Source organism: Tenebrio molitor, chromosome 2 (assembly GCF_963966145.1).
Source record: "Tenebrio molitor chromosome 2, icTenMoli1.1, whole genome shotgun sequence".
Lineage (NCBI taxonomy): Eukaryota > Metazoa > Arthropoda > Insecta > Coleoptera > Tenebrionidae > Tenebrio > Tenebrio molitor.
In genome coordinates this window covers 24,592,623-24,609,784 of record NC_091047.1, presented here as the reverse complement: position 1 = coordinate 24,609,784, position 17,162 = coordinate 24,592,623, and the positions used below count along the sequence as shown (strand labels likewise).

At 37.4% G+C, this 17,162-nt stretch overlaps 1 protein-coding gene across 3 annotated transcripts in view; it reads left to right on the top strand.

Moving 5' to 3' along the window:
* The window catches only part of simj (simjang), a 41,772-nt gene that overhangs the window by 6,834 nt on the left and 17,776 nt on the right, over positions 1-17,162 (top strand). For 2 of the 3 annotated variants that reach the window (XM_069039172.1, XM_069039171.1), the window contains exons 2-3: positions 6,918-7,238; positions 13,852-14,140. In XM_069039172.1, the coding sequence (XP_068895273.1) occupies positions 6,918-7,238; positions 13,852-14,140 (610 nt within the window). The remainder of the gene's footprint in view (positions 1-6,917; positions 7,239-13,851; positions 14,141-17,162) is intronic. The other variant, XM_069039173.1, reaches the window with a different exon arrangement.

Below are 17,162 nucleotides of genomic sequence, written 5' to 3'. Positions count from 1 at the left end.
AATGTCCTACATAGTATAACTAAAGGGCAAGGAAAATTCATTTGCATAATTGAGTTTCGTCAAAACCTTTCTTCATCATAGGCGCTAGTACGATTGTAGCTACGCCGCACGTTCACAAGGGTTTTGTTTTACATAGCCGACCCTTATATGTATCTTTTTTCATTGGTCATTTTGTAGTAAGTTGTTTCAAGTTTGTAATAATCTCAACACACTGTCAAGCGTTTTAGACTGAAGAGTCAGTATTGAGCGCTCTTGGACTTACTATCCATTGTTAAGTTGAAAAGTTCATCAAGTAGCCTTTGAATTTTTCACAACATTGTGAAGTATGTCTTAGAAGATCAATGACAAAACGTAGGTTAGGCCCACGTTAGGAAGTGACATTTTTGACTAAATTTATTTTATATGTAATGTAAGTACCAGGTTATCGAAAAGGTTTATAATTAAAGCAGGACATGTTTCTGGCTACTTGTTTGATAACATTGAACACAAAACCTCTTAATTTGACGAAAGTTGCAGCGATGTGTAATCTGTAAAATTTTAGGTTCGATGTGTTTTTTATGTTGAACGCTTTAAATGCACACCAAGAGAATTTTAAAATCATAGAAGATGTTGAAAATGTTGACCACCTTCATCATTGTAAAACTAATTCTACGATGAAAATTTCTCATCACATTTTCCAACATCATCGGATTATTGTTGAAAAGTTTTATACATATTCCACAGTGAAAACTATCGTGAGGTAGAAAAAGCAAATGTTGTTTACTTGTGAAAGCAGTTGATTGATATAATTCCATAGAAAACGACAAAAAAGACGTTACCCTCGCAAAACACAACTGACATCTGTCAAAGAAGGCATCATCCCTTTTTCGCTCTATCTTTCATCAACAAGTCATAGCCAACTTGATGAACTTTTCGTTTGAACACCCGTTATTTCTATTGGTACGCTACATAACACAGCCAAAAAATTTAAATTACTTAACAATAAATTATTTCTGTATTGTCGGTTCCTCGAGACAAATCAATATTTTATAATAAAATTCAGTCTAAAATACCGAACACTACTTTTTTCATGAGTAACATTCGACATCCAAAAAAGAAGCGTAATTCCCCATGTTCACGCTCAAGTGACCGTAATGTAAAATAATCTAGAGTAAAATTATGAACATCCATCTTGAACAGTACAGTCGAATGTGAAAGAGCTAGGCTGTTGTTTGTTAAAAACCGGAACTAGAAAAAAAATTACTAACAACGAACGGTTCGACGTTGCTACGTAATTTTTTATTTTTTGCCAGTTTCCGATGCATTAAAACAAATGAATAACCAATCATTATAACGGGTGACTATTAAAATTTTCACTTGGAGTTGGCTTTGAACGAGTTTTTATTTTTTCTGTTACTTTAGACACACGCAAGAACGAACAACAAATGTCAGTCAGTACAATTGAAACATAACCAAATTAAGAGAAAAAACATTTATTGTAATGTCAAACTTGTCAGTGTCTAAGGTGCAACGGAAAACAAAGAATGATCCATAGCCAACCCTAAGTGAAAATTTTAATAGTCACCCGTTACATTGATAGTTGTTGGTGCATTAACAAACTATCAGTTCGCGGAGGTCACAGTTTTACTGGTACGAATAAATGGAAAATTATAATTACAGATTTGAAGAACGTACTTATTACAAAGGGGTAATCATACAATTCCTCTTTAATTTTATGACTAGCCTGAACCATTATTCAATTATGTTTTATGAAAGTGAAATGGTAGGTGAGCAGACAACACGAAACCAAGAACGGAAGTGACCCGCGGTGTATCGAAAGGATCATCGTTTCAACATCGACTTTTTCGACTGTTTTAAATTTCTAAATAGGCGAATATCTTAACGGTGACCGTTGAAAAACGTAATTACGAAACTAGCAAGCCGCAGGGGTTGGAGGGTGACCGACAACAACGCGAAAACGGATGGATTTTATTTTTATTTCGGTATCGATTCGCACCTACTCTCAGATGTTGCCAAAACAAATATGTAATTAGCCACACGCTTAAAACAGAGGTTCCATTAATGACGTGGCAACAGCGCGCAGATCGGCAGGATAAGAACGTTCGTCCATCTCGTTGTGACATTAAAATTAAGGACGAAATTTTCCCAATGGTGGGTTAATTGTGTTTCGGGGGCAATTTTCTCCAGAAATGAGACACTTTGAAGTTTCAAGTGTAACATAACGTCCGCATAAACCCCGTTTATAAACAACTCCTCGATAGACTTAACATAATTTCGTGTTTTGTTACGGTTTCGTAGACACCGCCGACAACGCACTTTTGTTTCTATTAATTATCAAAAAATTCGACCTGGAGAAGAACCGGCCGGCCGAGCCGCAAAGCGGAATTGCAACTGAAATTCACGTCGAGAAGTGAACGGCTGGAGAAAATGGAATCGCGAGAATAAAGCGGAACGAGACCGAAAAAACATCGGGGCAAGGCAAGGTGAAAGATTAAAGCAGTTTTTGCTTTTGAAGTGGTGGGCTTTCAAAAATTAAAAAAAAAAACAGCGTGGAAAAGTCAGCGACCCGTGGTGACATGTAAAATCGTGACACCGACTGAATTCTAGACAAGATTTGGTGTAAATATTTAACAATGGATCAAGGATAGTCGAATCATTTTAAAGAACACTTTACATGTTCTATTATATTTAAATTGGTTGTCGAGGAAAAAATTACGAGTCCATGATGACCACACACCGCCAGTTGCGAAACTTGGAATAATGAAGGTATTAGAAGAAATTGTTGTGACTTCCAAATGGCAGAGGTTATCGTCGAATGTAATTTGCGTATTGATCAAAAAAAAATCACGAATTAATGTTTATCTGTGTCCTTTTTTATGGAAAACCAGCGATCACTTTTGTTGTCGTGATCGTTGTGTGATTGTGGAGGTGGTGGGAGAAAGAAAAAATATAATTGTAATTAAAACTGATTTATTCCAGTAGAAAGGAAAGAATCGGTTCCGGATCGTTTGGTACGCGGTGTCAGTCGCCGACGAGAAATTTTTGAAAAATCTAAATGCCAAAAAAATTATTTGGGTTGGGACAGTGGCGATTATTCAACGAACTGATACGTCGACTAATTACGGCTTGCAAAAGGTTGCAGGTGATGAAGCATTACGGCCACGCTGTTCGCTTGACCCTAAATCGCAATCAAGATTTAATGAAAAGCGATATCACTGACCGAAAGAAAGAATTTAATTTTTATCGAATTCACGCCAGAAAATTGCACTTGATTGAGTTGCAAATTTGCAATTATAATCTCCCTAACGCGTGCATTATTTCCGAAAAATTTTCTCAGCTTTGCCTTGTCGTGGAAATAAGCGCGAGGCGCGGACGAGCGCCACATTTCCGAGCAGCAGCGAAAGCGCGTGCACGTGGTAGCTGCGACGAGAACATCGCGCATCCCAAGACCAAGTAATCGCTCGAGATGATTTTTAATTTCGAACTTGAAATGTGCGGGTTTTGATGGAGATACTGATTAGAAATATTTTTTGCAGTGGCTTGCACTAAAAAAAATACGTTTTTTGACAACTGCACCAACTGTAAGCTTTATAATGAATGTTTATTGCAGGCGTGCGCTTTGAAAAAAAAATTAATTGTTTTCTTTTATTTTTTGGTGCAGTCGTGCTACATTTGTCGGGTGAAAAATACAAAGAGTCGGCCATCAACAGACATGTCGCTCTTCCATTCCACATATCTAAAGCGAGTCGACGATTAGATACCACATTTTCGAAAATTGATGTAACTACAACAGTTCGTAGGTAATCCGTTGATTAATCGATCGTTCAATTCATTCCAATTTCACTGCCAGATTTAATCCCTGCCCATATATTAAATTTATGTGGACATTGTGTGTATAACAAAATTAATTTGTTCGCGGAAGATTGATTTAAACGTTGTCACACGTGAAATATCCTGATTTACATCGGCAACGTTGGTCGGTGGGACACCGCTCCAAATTCAGGGTGTCTTGGGAGTGAACTTTGGTGATGTCGTTGTAACTATAACCAAGACAGACCCACTTCTGTTTCTGGTATAGTAGAACATTGAACCAAGTACTCGACAAGGTGTAATGGCTATAAAACGCATCGTGTTAACATGTTTTTATTTCCTTCTATCGTAAACAAAACAGAACTAATCGCTTTCAATTACAATTCTTGAGTGCGGTTCTAGCTCGGACACGACCATGCGCCACAGCACACCTTCATAATCTTGTAATGTGGGGCCATAACTGAATTTCACTCTTGTTTCCGAACCATAAAACAGATTTGAGAGTTTGTTACGAAAGAGTAGTACGATTCAGAAGAGTAGGGAAAAATTTGAATTTTAAATTGAAAAAGAAGCGACTCCTCGCTTGCTATAGACCACAATTATCAAAGCGTACAGATATCGTCCAAGAGACGTCCGGATTTAATTTAAAATACTTTAAAACTTGATTGGTGATTCTTCATTGTTTACAACCCTGAAAGGGTGCAGCTTTGGAACCAGTTTCTGTGCCCTGGGGCGCAGTTTAAATGATATTTCCAGTGATCTGCGGTCATACGTTTTGTGTGAAGTCTTTTAGGAAGGAATTTTTCCAAAGACGTTTGCTAAAATTCCACGAAAAATGGTTTCAAAGAAGATTAAACGTTTACCAGAGCGGTGTTTTTCATAATTACGGTTTTGACTAGGATACGCTACGGTTTTGTTTGTTTGGGTTTAAAAGTCATATTTAACGCAAATATTAAAGTCATTAAGTGGCCACTTTTCAAGGGATCTATAAAGAAACTTCAGGTAGCAAAGCTTCCGACCAGTAAAAAGGTACAAGTTCAGTTGTATTCACTCGTCGTTTATGTCATAAATTTAAATAGATAATCATTGTTGTATTTGGTTCGATTTTCTGCTAGAATTTTTTGCATACCAACAAGTTATTTTTAGAATGATTCTCCACGTTGATACGGTTTGGTGCTCAATTTTTGCACAATCTATAATTTTTTGATGAGTTCATTTCTGGAATGGTTTAAAAATCAAGATTTTACAAACAGTTTTTGATAACGAGACATTCAAACATACTAAGAAATATGAGAATTTTGTTACACGTTGAAAGAGATCTCATTACCTGACTCAGATAGGGAACAATTTCGTAGAATATTATCAGCAATAAATGCTTTGTCCACCAAAGAAATTGTGTCGACGAAAATATCTCGTGAATCGTTACGAGCGGTCTAAAATCCTATCGTTGCGACCAACGTTAAATAATTGGACCTATCACGGTTTCGTAGATAATCAAATTTAACAAAATGTTTCTGTTTTGTGTCACCTTATCGTTTATTCTGATACGCGCGACAAAAAGATTATGATAAACATAATAACCAAATATTTGATGTGAATGTGTACCAAAGAAAATTCCAAATCCCAATCGGCAGCACATCGCATTTAGACAAACACATTTTAGGACCTCGACAGTTTGGCCGTTATTTTATAGATTCATTTTTTGGAAACATCTCGAGGTCCAGTCGATGCAATCTTTGTCGTATCAGAGATGTACACAAAATCCACCGTGAACCAGGGGTAGCTACCAATTACCGAACAATAGGAAGCCAAGAGTAGAGGGACGTCAGAGTGGAGAGAACATAACGGCGAAACCGTTGATTTTTGTCAACAAAATATTCGCAGTATTTGTTGCGAGAAGGAAAATGAGTCGTCGATCGAATTTGCGAAGAGAAATAATTTTTTATTTGGTAAAACTGCAAGGGAATAATTTGGTTCAGTTACGTTAAAAGAACGCAACCTCGACCTACTGTACGCGGGACAAGTGATGAATACAAGATGGTTGAAGCACACCAGGTGTTATCGATGCAAATGGCGGAAATGTGGTGCTTTTAATATAACAGATAAGTTAACATATTTTGCGATCTCAATATGTAAGTAATTTATTCGAAGGAGTCGATAATGATGAGTGTTTTCCAGTGTTTTTTTTTTTGTAAAGATGATAATGCTTGAATTACATAGATTTTTTCAAATTTGTAATTTAACTGAAGTCGATGCCGTCCGTGTTGGATAATAATCGTTGTTCGATTTTTCGTTTGAAAGAAAATTGTCCATTTATCGGTTTCTAAACGGACCAGTTCCGAGGGACAAGTTGGTTGTGGTGGCGTTCCGATGAGTCGTAAAATTTTCAGCATTTCGCCGTACCCCCTCATCTTATTAGGGCGATATTAGAAGACCGAAGCGAAACAAACTTATCCGTCGACTAAACGAAAAAAATAAAACGCACGCCCCCTGATTACTTTTCATAAAAAAAAAATCCATAAAAACTTTTTCAGACGCTCATTACAACGGACGAAAATATAATGGCAATCGGCCGTTTCGAATATCACGAAAGCGGAATTTCGCCGAACTTCGTCACCCTTCCCCCCATTTATCGTCTCCATTTCCATATCTGTGTTGTCTTTGCGGGTTGGGTAATGCGTGCAAATAAATTAATCTGTTTGTTCTTTTGCGCAACGTCCGAACCGAAATGAATCCGAAATACCTACCTGTCCCAAATCGGTGGATAACCGCGTTCGGTTGGCGGCGAAGAGAGCGACCGACACAAGTGACAAATAAAACGCCGCAATTGTCACAATTAGTCGGGACGGTCGCCGTCCCCGTCGGGGGCGGTCGGAATCGACTCCGTGACGTGTCCTTCCCGTTGTAGAAATTTGACGGTGACACCGCACCCCCTCCCCCACTACCCCGACGCGATCGTAACCCCGCCGTGGCGTGTCGCCACCTGGTCTTATCTCCCTCCGGAACCCCGACCGCTGCCATAATAATTTACGGAGGTCGGCATCCATCTAGTTCGAAGGCGGCCCCCGAATTGTCCTGCGGTAACATCGTTCTCATCTCGTTTCCAGTTCAAACCGATCAGCTTCGCCAGCTCAGCACCAGCAGCCGTTGCAGCCGCCGCCGCCGCCGTCGCACCCGCACCAGCCCCAGCACCACCAGGTGGGCATCGTCTCGACCAACAGCGCCCAGTCTATGGTGTACTCGAGGAGAGTGCTTCGCCCCCGCACCGAACCAAGGAGTTACGTGGAGAGCCCCGACGTGCTCATCAATGGCAGTTTAGATAAGCCGCGGACAAACGGAAACGCCGATTACAGCAGCGACTCGAGCGAAGGAGAGATGCCGCCGTTGGCACCCATCAAGGAGCTCAGCCCCGCTGAGCTCAAGCAAAGGTGAGGAGGATTTCGAGGGGTTTGTCGTCGGTGGGAACTTGTGCTTGCGGAAAAATCACAATGACTAACGGTTCTTTTTTTTCCTCCGAACGTTCCGCGAAAGTGTTGATGTTATGGATTGAGGAGATTTTTTTTTTGCCTAAAGTAAACCGTTATGGTGATGTAGTACCGCGGATTAAACGTGCGTTGGTTAACTTTCGAAGTGATGCTTTTTATGATAGGTATCAAAGTCGTTAACTCGGACTTTTTCTGTGCCCAAGTGATTCGTATGACGGACCGAGTCTAGGATATCACGAAATTAACGATTCGGGTCAAATTATGCTGCTTTTTTTCTCGTTACGGAGAATTAAATTAAATCGAAACTCTGAAGCTATTTTAAACGATATCGAAAGAGTAAATTCCATCTACATAACGAAAGTATGGAAAACTTGGATGACTATTTTGTACAGGGAGTCAAGGACAGGTAGTTTTATTGCAGCTAATTACGAAGGTTTTATCTATATTTACCCAGTTGTAAAGGGCTATGAACCTTTAAAAATTATTCCTTGTTTTATTTATGATTAATTAATTGCGTAGATGATTACATCCTTTTTGTGTAAACATTACGTGTCTTCAAATATTGATTTTTTTTTTTTTTCAATTTTTACTTGATTTAATCAAATTGTAAAATACTGTTTTGGAGGGGGTAACGGTCATATTTGAGTGGTTTCGTTGTAGGCAAGAATCAATTTGAAAATTTCCTGCATTTTTGCGAAATGATTCGTAGAAACGAAACGAACCGAATCGGTCCGTTTGTAATGTGACAGATGTCAACAGCAATATGACATTTCAATAATTTCATCCAGTTTAACCTAAATTTTGTATTGAATTGTTGGAAGAGGCGTCAAAAATCACAAATCGAATGATTCAAGTTGTAATTTGTAAATCTTTAGCTGAAAACTGCAAATTAGAATCTGTTGAATGTTTCTTTTCTATTCGTCAAATAAATTCATGTGTGATAAATAATAATAAAACGTGAGAAGAGTGCTAATTTGCTATGTTTAACAGCGCATATGAAAATATGTAAACTCTTTTTGATAAACAAAAACTTTCAATTGTCACTACTGTTTGGACTGAGATAGGCAGAATATGAGTTAGTTACTAGGCATCAAAATTAGTTTTTACATTGTGCGAAAATTAATTCATTTCTATGAAATAAATTAGGGTTCTCGAGATCATTAAGACAGCTTAACTAGTCCCAGTATGAAACCAAAAAGGAAGATAATATCGGTTCAAGTTGGCGTTGAAGAGTCGATTGTGAACGCACCAGTCGTCAGCCTGGAGCCCATCCGTAATTCGTGGTGCGTTCACAGTCGACTCTTACATTCCAATTTTGACAGGAAATTTAAATGAACACCCAGTACTATACCGTAGAGTCTTTTTAAAGCTGGGCTACAAAAACAAAACAAAACTCCAGGTTTAGAATTTATTGAATGTCATTTTCTCAGTCACAGTCGTCATAACAAGGAAGTACCATTCGATTTAATCGTTTAACATACATAACGGGTGTTTTTTTAAATTTGGCGTCGAAGTTGGCGTAGAAGAGTCGATTGTGAACGCACCATCGAAATGACAATTGCTAATTTGAAATTTGAACCTATAGCTAACCTCACTTTTAATTTAATCAATCGACAGTTCAGCACGCTAATGCAATTAAATGTAGTTGAATGCCATAACAAACGAAAAAAATATACTTTAATGAGGAAATAACGCTTGTAATAAATAATTAAAATGTGCTCCATCAACTCCAAGGCATTGGCGGACTCTTCGAACAATTACGGTGCCGACATTTGCCAATATTGAGGATTATTATTAATTTCATCAATTTTCGCAACTATTGCTTCACGCCACTCGTCGAGGTTATTTAACCGAGTTCTTTAATTAGGGCCACAAAAAGAAGTCACACGGAGTGAGGTCGCAGGATCTTGAAGGGTAAGTTATGGCTGTATTTCGGCTGATGACTCGTCGATCAAAAAATTCTTCTATCATATTCAAGGTCTCGTATGTGGTGTATGCAGGGGCACCGTCTTGTTGGAAATACTCGTTCACAATTTCATCATATGAAGCTGTTTAAGAAATTGCTGTATGATTTCCCGATACCTTACAACCGGCAAGGTTCTTAAAAAAATTGGTATCGTTAATTTTTATGGTACATATTTGTACCATTAAAAAAATTGGCCGAATAATCCTGCGTCGTGAAATAGCCGCCCACACTCCCACCTTTTGGGGGCGCAGTGGAACCTTTCCAAGGAAATTAGGTTTTTCTGAATTCCACCATTGTCTGTTTTGTGAGTTGGTATAACCGTCCAAGTAGAACCAAGATTCGTCAGAGAAGAAACTCCATTCAGCAAATTCTCGTCCATAGTGTTAAGAAACCAATGACAGTATTCCACACGTACAGGATAATCAGTTTCAAGAAGTTGGTGTACCGCCTGCAGACGATAGGGATACAGGTGGATATCCTTTTTCAAAATGCTGACAAGTGCTGGTTGACAATTGAACTTGTTGTAAGAATAGACGGACAGAAAGAAGTTCGTGGGACTTCTTCCATAATTTGTCTTGTCTTGTCTTGTCGCAATTGCTTCCACTGTTCGTTTTGTAGGGCGACCACTACCCTTTTTCCGATCAACCGATCCAGTTTCGAGAAAGACTTGAATACATTGCGTTAAGTTATGACGAAAAGTTAACACGGCATAGAGAAATTGTTGGCGAAATTCTTCAAAACAGGCTTCAATTGAATATTGTCACTCACCATAATAATGAAATGCCCGTTACGAAAATGCGATTCGATTATGAAAATTTTCGGTTCTTGCGAAAAATAGTACCTACATTATTCAATGAGCGGACAACGATGGCTCTTCTCGTGAGGGTGATTTTGTGTCATGAGCCGCAGGCGAGTGGCGTAAATCATCCGAGCGAGTAATAGCCATTATCCGACAGTAGAATACTATACTTTTTCTACGACTATACAGAAAAATTGATAAATAAGTTTCATTAGTAGACAAACTGAAACTGACGTTTTAAAATTATTACCTTGTATACTTGACACCATTGCATTAAAATTTGCCATTGGACTTCATGAACTAGTTGCTATGATATTTGCAGTGAGTTCTGAAATTATTATTCAACGGGCCGTGGGTAATGAATCCTGTTATCCAATGAAAAACACTTTAATAATTTTTGTAATATCTAGTTGTTAAAGGTGGCTTTCCGGACTGTTTGTCACCATGTAAACAACCTCATAACGGCCGGAGTCCGTTATAGGTGTCCGTTATGAGCGGGAGCGGCCGTTATAAATGACTAAATAACTATAGCAACGTAAATCTAAACTTTATTTTTCAACTTTGTTTACAATTGGTACAATAATTAATGTTTAATGTTATGGGACACACCTTGAATTAATCGAAATCCGTATGCCACTAGCAGATGTAGACGAGATCGAAGATGATGCTTCAGAATTTTAACACCAACACAAGCGTGATTTTGCAGGGAATAACCGGACTTCGGGAATATCTTGATCGCGATTTTTTATTCATTTCAGTCGTTTATTTTCAACGGAAAGTTAAGTGTTGAACAAATCTGACAAACAGCAGCAAATGGAGACAAGATTCAAGATGATGCTTCACTAACACAAGCGCGATTTTGCAGGCAATAACGATGACCTCACTTCCGGACATCGGGAATATCTTGATTGCGATTTTTTATTGATTTCAGTCACTTATTTTCAATGGAAAGTTAAGCGTTGAACAAATCTGACAAACAACATTGAAACAATTTTTTTTCACAAACACCGGCTGACATGACGACGTCCTCCGCACACTTATTAATCATTCGGTTTTTTCGATGGCGTTGAAAAAAATGTGTTTCAAAAAGATAATTTTGAACGAATCGTAGAGATATTACAAAAACTATTGTACAATACACGTCCGTTAGGGCCTTTACAGCCTCGCCAGTATTATTCGACTCGCTCTGCGAGCTCGTCTCACAAAATTTCTGGTTCGGCAGTAAAGGCTATCCTAACGGACTTCTACTGTAAAATACTATTACAGTATTATCCAATAAAAGGAGAAAATATAATTGTATTTAACAAAAATTAAAAATTCAAACGGATTTCAAACAAATTGACATTAGTGACACTACTTTATGGTGTGTTTACAATCGACTCTTCGACACCCAATTTAAAAAAAAAACACCTTTACATAAGAACGCGGGAAATTAAAAAAAATCAATTGATAATTATGTAATATAATAAATTAATTTCTATCAAAATTGTTGGTTGTACAGCAATTCGAAGAGCAGAGTGTATCGATGTTGAATCCACATATGTATTTTTAAATACCACATATTATTATGTACATATATGCCTTATTATTTTTATTTCTAAACAAAAAAATATACGGAGAAAATATTAAAGGACATTTTTCTTGCGTACGGTTTACATTCTTTTACATCTTTTTAGAAATTTTACTGCGACGTTCGTATTTCGAAGATTTATTATAAGTTTACGTTCACAAGACATATAAATTAGCATATTTATCATATTTTAGAACCGTGAGTAATGTTATTTATTGTCAAGACGTTTAGCTGCTAAAATGTTGTAAAAAATGTATTCGAGTCCATCTAAACATATGTTTAGTAATCGAGTTACGCATTTTTTTTTAATTTATGCGAAGGTCTATTATGTTTATATGTACGCAAGAGGACACAAAGAATTAGAAACAACCAATTTGGTGACATTGTTTACTTATTGCGTATCAATAATGGTGTATTCATAAATCATCACGGTTGTCCAAAAATTGATAAGAATATACAGGGTGGTCCCGATATAACCTGCCAAAAAAATTCTGGGTCATTAGAAGGATCTAACAAGTCCAAAAAACCCCCCTTCGTTAGGTCCAAAATAATGGGGATAAATTAACCCCTATCCACACCCATTCGACGCTGCTGACCACAAAAATACGTACCTACTCAGGAATTAATTGTTGGTGTTTGTAAGGATGACAGTATCTAAGCAACACAGGTACCTGGATCGTTTATGACAAATCTCAAATCTGACAAACTAAATCAAATTAATGACATTTATTGAAAACGCTGTACACTGCGTGCGTTAATTCACCAGCTTATTTAGGTACAAAAGCTGATTTTGTCGACTGAGATATAAATAAAGTGGTGTTCCTCAATGTGTAAATAAATGTATAGGTAGTGTGTGCAAAATTGTGGAAGAACTGTGTAATAAGAGTATCGTCTTAATTGTGGTTAAATAGCCAAAATAATGTATTGAATAAATTTATTTACACTTTACATATTCGTACTTTCAACTCTAACTGAGCATATCTACTAACTAATGAAAGGTAAACTAGACTAGAAACATTATTTTATAATAAATGTTCTGTGTGCCTTCCGTTGGCATTTAAGCACATTTGAGTACGCTGGTACCAATTTTCATAAACTGAATTCAGCATTTCTGGGTTTTTACGAATCTGGTTCGCGGCGTCTGTTACGCGTTTCTGGAGTTGGCTTTTTGTATTTATTTCAACTTCGTATACCAAATCTTTCCTGTGGCCCCAAAAATTAAAATCCAGAGGGGTTAAATGGAGGATCGGGGACGCCATCGTATTGGAATCAGTCAGAACCAACCTCACATAAATGCAGATGTAGCTCCACAAAAGTACAACGGGACGGAAGGACTCCTTCAGGAAAACGCTCGCCGTATGGTAGCCATGCCGGTCTTGAATTACCACGTGTTTCACCATAGAGTAAATGCAAATCGGCGTATTCTTGTTTCGTGAATTTCATAACTTTTTGAAGGATTCGCAAATTTAAAATTAAACTTGACAAATGTCATAGGTGTTGCAGGTACCGTTGCTAAAGAAATCGCAGCCAAGTAACCAGAATTACCTTTTTAAAACCGATTAACTCATTAGCGTACAGCAAATTTTGACCAAATTTTCAATTATTTTTATCTCGAAAACGAAAAGACTTTTATTAGAAACTTTTTTTGTGTATGAGTTCTACTCATCGTCACCTATTACTGGATTTCTTCTGGCAGGTTATATCGGGACCACCCTGTATTTACACAAACGTATCGATTTTGTGGGATACATTTGAAATTTAGGACGCGATAATTAACTCCATAATAAAATCGGATACACGTTTCGACAAATTACGACCTCGTTATTGAAAATAAATGCAAATTTTTTAAACTGTTAACCTTTCTGACATAAAAAGCTCACAATCTGTCCCAATTCGATTAATATTTGGGTATTTTTCGGGACCACTTGTGCGACGACTAATTTCCACGATATCAACCGCCTCCATAGGTCAGAGCAAAGTTCTCGGTCGCGTATCTCGTACGCAATAAAAAAGACCAATTATTTACCTTCGTAAGCGATAATGACGCCTGGCACACACATAACTATGCGATCCATCATCGTTTCGTCAAAAAACAAAACCTTTAGCAGTTCAGGTACTGCCCCACGTGCCGGCGACGGTGACGACGGTCGCGTAGTAAAAATCGTCGTTGCAAGGACGAAATTTCAAAACTGGATTAATCGACGTTGTTTTTCCGTTACAGAGACAGAGGCCTGAGGCGATTGAGAGAGGACTTGAGAGCGGAGGAGATGAAGCTGGTGCTATTGAAAAAATTGAAACAATCCCAACAGCTGAAGGAGAACGTGGCGGTGTTGCCTCCGAGCATACCTCAGTCGGCATTGCCGCCGACCGGTCTTCCAAGCGGTTTAAGCATCACTCCGACCACTGTCAAAGTGCCGTCGAACAAGAACCAACCACCACAAGCACTGCATTCCCGCCATCCCAACTCCCACAAGACAGGACAGGGAAGCGTACCGTCCCTTTTGCGGGGAGTAAGTAGCGTTTTATTCCTTGACCAAAAATCAAGAACGAACTGGCCGAGGAGGTGACGTCTGGAGCCAGTTTGTTTTTGTCGGGAGACAGAATGCATGTCCATTTTCAGAAGTAGAAAATCGACTTCTGATTGCTGCTTGTGGCGTGGTTGTATATCTTTGTGTTTCCGTGTTGTACACAAAATCTTAAGCAGAACGGCGAAACACAACGTGCTAAAAGTGGAAACTAAAAGTAGAACTGAAAGTGAACTGGTATTTGTTAAACAAATTAATCCGCACGAGAAATACATAGATAAATTATCCGAGTATTGTATGGATTATTGATGAAGTCGGCAAATGCGTCTGACATAATGCAAAATTTACAGCTTCATAATTTTATGAACACTAAAAGTAACTCGTGTTGTCCTGAATAAAATAAGGTTTACGACTCTTCCGATAATTAATTTTGGAATCACGTTAAATTTATTGTTTTTTGGTTGGCGAATTTGGTTGTCATAACCGAATACGTCTAGAACCTCGGTTAGAAACCAGAGTCGTAGATTGATTCACACACAGACAAAATTGTTATATGTTATTGGCATTTCATGTTTTTATGAAATTCAAACATTCGTTAGAGATTAGTTTTGTCGTACCGAATCTGACTGCTAATAAAGCCTGTACCAAAATGCCGGGTGACTTTTAATAATTGAAATTATTTTTGTTCTGTTGGCAACACGTTTACGATTTTATGTTGGTACACTTGACTGTAAAATTCAAATATGACAGTTCAGAAGTGAAAATAAATCAAATTGTCATACTCGTAATTTATTTCTAGAATCTTAACCTAGAAAGCGAATCAACAGACAATTCTTTGACAAATGACTAGGCGTATCAATTATTCGGGAGTGCCAACCTAGACTACGTCCATTGATAGAATGCACTTTTTTAAATATCCTTAGATAACAAAATCCCTAAACCATAACATTGAAATATTAACAAAGTATCATAGACTGTGTTGGTAATATCTTGAAACATTCGCGCCACTGATTCTCATTGGTTGTTATGAAACCCACGCGAAAAATAAACTATATGACATTTTAAATTTGAAACTGTCAGTGCTGTCAAGTGGTTTAAGCATTTAGATTTTCGATTTTTCATCTTTAGAGCTTTGGTTTGCGTTTCTCTGGCTTTAAAAATTATTAATTTTGATCGTGTTACTGTTTTGATCTGTTCCGTTGCGATTTTTTGTTGATCTCTTTGAATTTGTGAAGTGTGCCTCAAGAATCTAGCATAGCATAGTCTTTAAGTGACATTATAACCATCGAAAATGATACAGAGGTAATTTTTGTTCATGCATTAAATATTAATCTCTTGTTTGTGTTTAACCATTTCCGAAAAAAGCTGGATATTATCACTCGTCAAATACACTGCATTAATAAAACCTAATATATTACTCCTACTATACTGAAGTTTTCTATTGTCTTTCCTAAGTGCAAACATGCAGAACAATAATAAAACATCACGTGTAAACCTACTCTTTCCATTTTTTTAAATTTCGCGCCGGATCTATTTGTTGTAGCGTAGAGTGAACTTTTTTAGTAGCATTTGTCAAGCAATCTATGATTGGACAGAGTTTACTAAATTTGTCTCAATCATTAAAAGTCACCCGATATAAAAAACACCATCTGTTGAATTAGGTTGTCAAATAAAAAGTCACAACAGTTAGTGATTTTTGTTTATTTGGTTGGCTTGAGTGTACGTAAAAATTAAAATTTGAGTTGGCAAATCGACGTTTTGAGACTCCAAAATTTTGCAAAAGCTCCTGGAAACAAAAAAAATCAATCAGTTAATATCCAACAAGCCGAGATAAATGACAACCACTGACATAACAATAATATAACCCTACTTTTTTCAAATTTCATTAAACAGTTTTGCCAGTTGTAATTTTGCGTCAGAAAATGTAGTGTTGGTACTTTTTTCATTTTGGTACAGACTACATATATTGAACATTTTTGCCAAAGGATATGGTCACGGTATTATTTTAAATTTTCTTAAATTGAAGTAATTACGTGAAGAGCATCTTATGTTATCGACAAATATGGCCGACTCGCTTTTATTTTGATTAGTGTACCTGCCCGAACCGGAGCCGTTATCGCTTTAATAACGTTCAACCATTTTTAACAAATAAGGCAATTTCATTTATACCGGAAGGCATCTGGGCGTTTTTGTTTGGCAAAATGTTAGCCTCTGACGAGCAGTAACCGTTAAATAATGATAAAATGGTGCTCTATACATTCCTGGCGCAACATAAAAATGGCGGTATCATTAATTGTTATTGTAAATTATACGGTACAGAGGCAATAAAAAAGTAGGGAATATACACAGTGGACGAAACTACTGCTTGTAACGAACCGGTAAACACAAGCGCTGGAAGAGTGAAAAGTATGTTCTACAAACAAAATTGTTTTAGTTGAGTAGCAGACGCGTACATCATCATGAAGATAAAATGAATGTTAATTAGGAAATTATTTGAGATGGGCACGTTCGTGCGAACACGGAGCATTAGACTGTGTGCACCTTAATTTCGTGCGACGAACATTCGTCAAGTAGTTCAAATTAAATTGTAAAAATTAAGCGAAAGAGCGGACGATTTCGAACGGGTTCAATAACCCACGTTTCATAGTTGAACCTTGAAAATACACTACTAGGTACGATTAGAATTTATAACGTAACAACATGATCAGTTCGTTAATGAAAATGGCGCTAAGTTGTGCGATAAATTAAAATTATTAGCGAAATTGGAGAAGTTACTTTAACGACTTTTTTTTCAGTCTGACACGTTAATTGTGCGGTAACTTCTTAATAAATCGTTCTTCCGGAACTTGAGTTTTCCATCATCTTTTAATCGGTGTTTTCAGGGCTCCGACGAAATTACAACGGATTTTCTAAGATTGTGTTTCGATTCTCGACGAAATTCGTCCGGCTCGCGGATTTGAAAACCGAAGACTTCAAACGTCATTAAGTGTTTTAATGATTTCCGTTT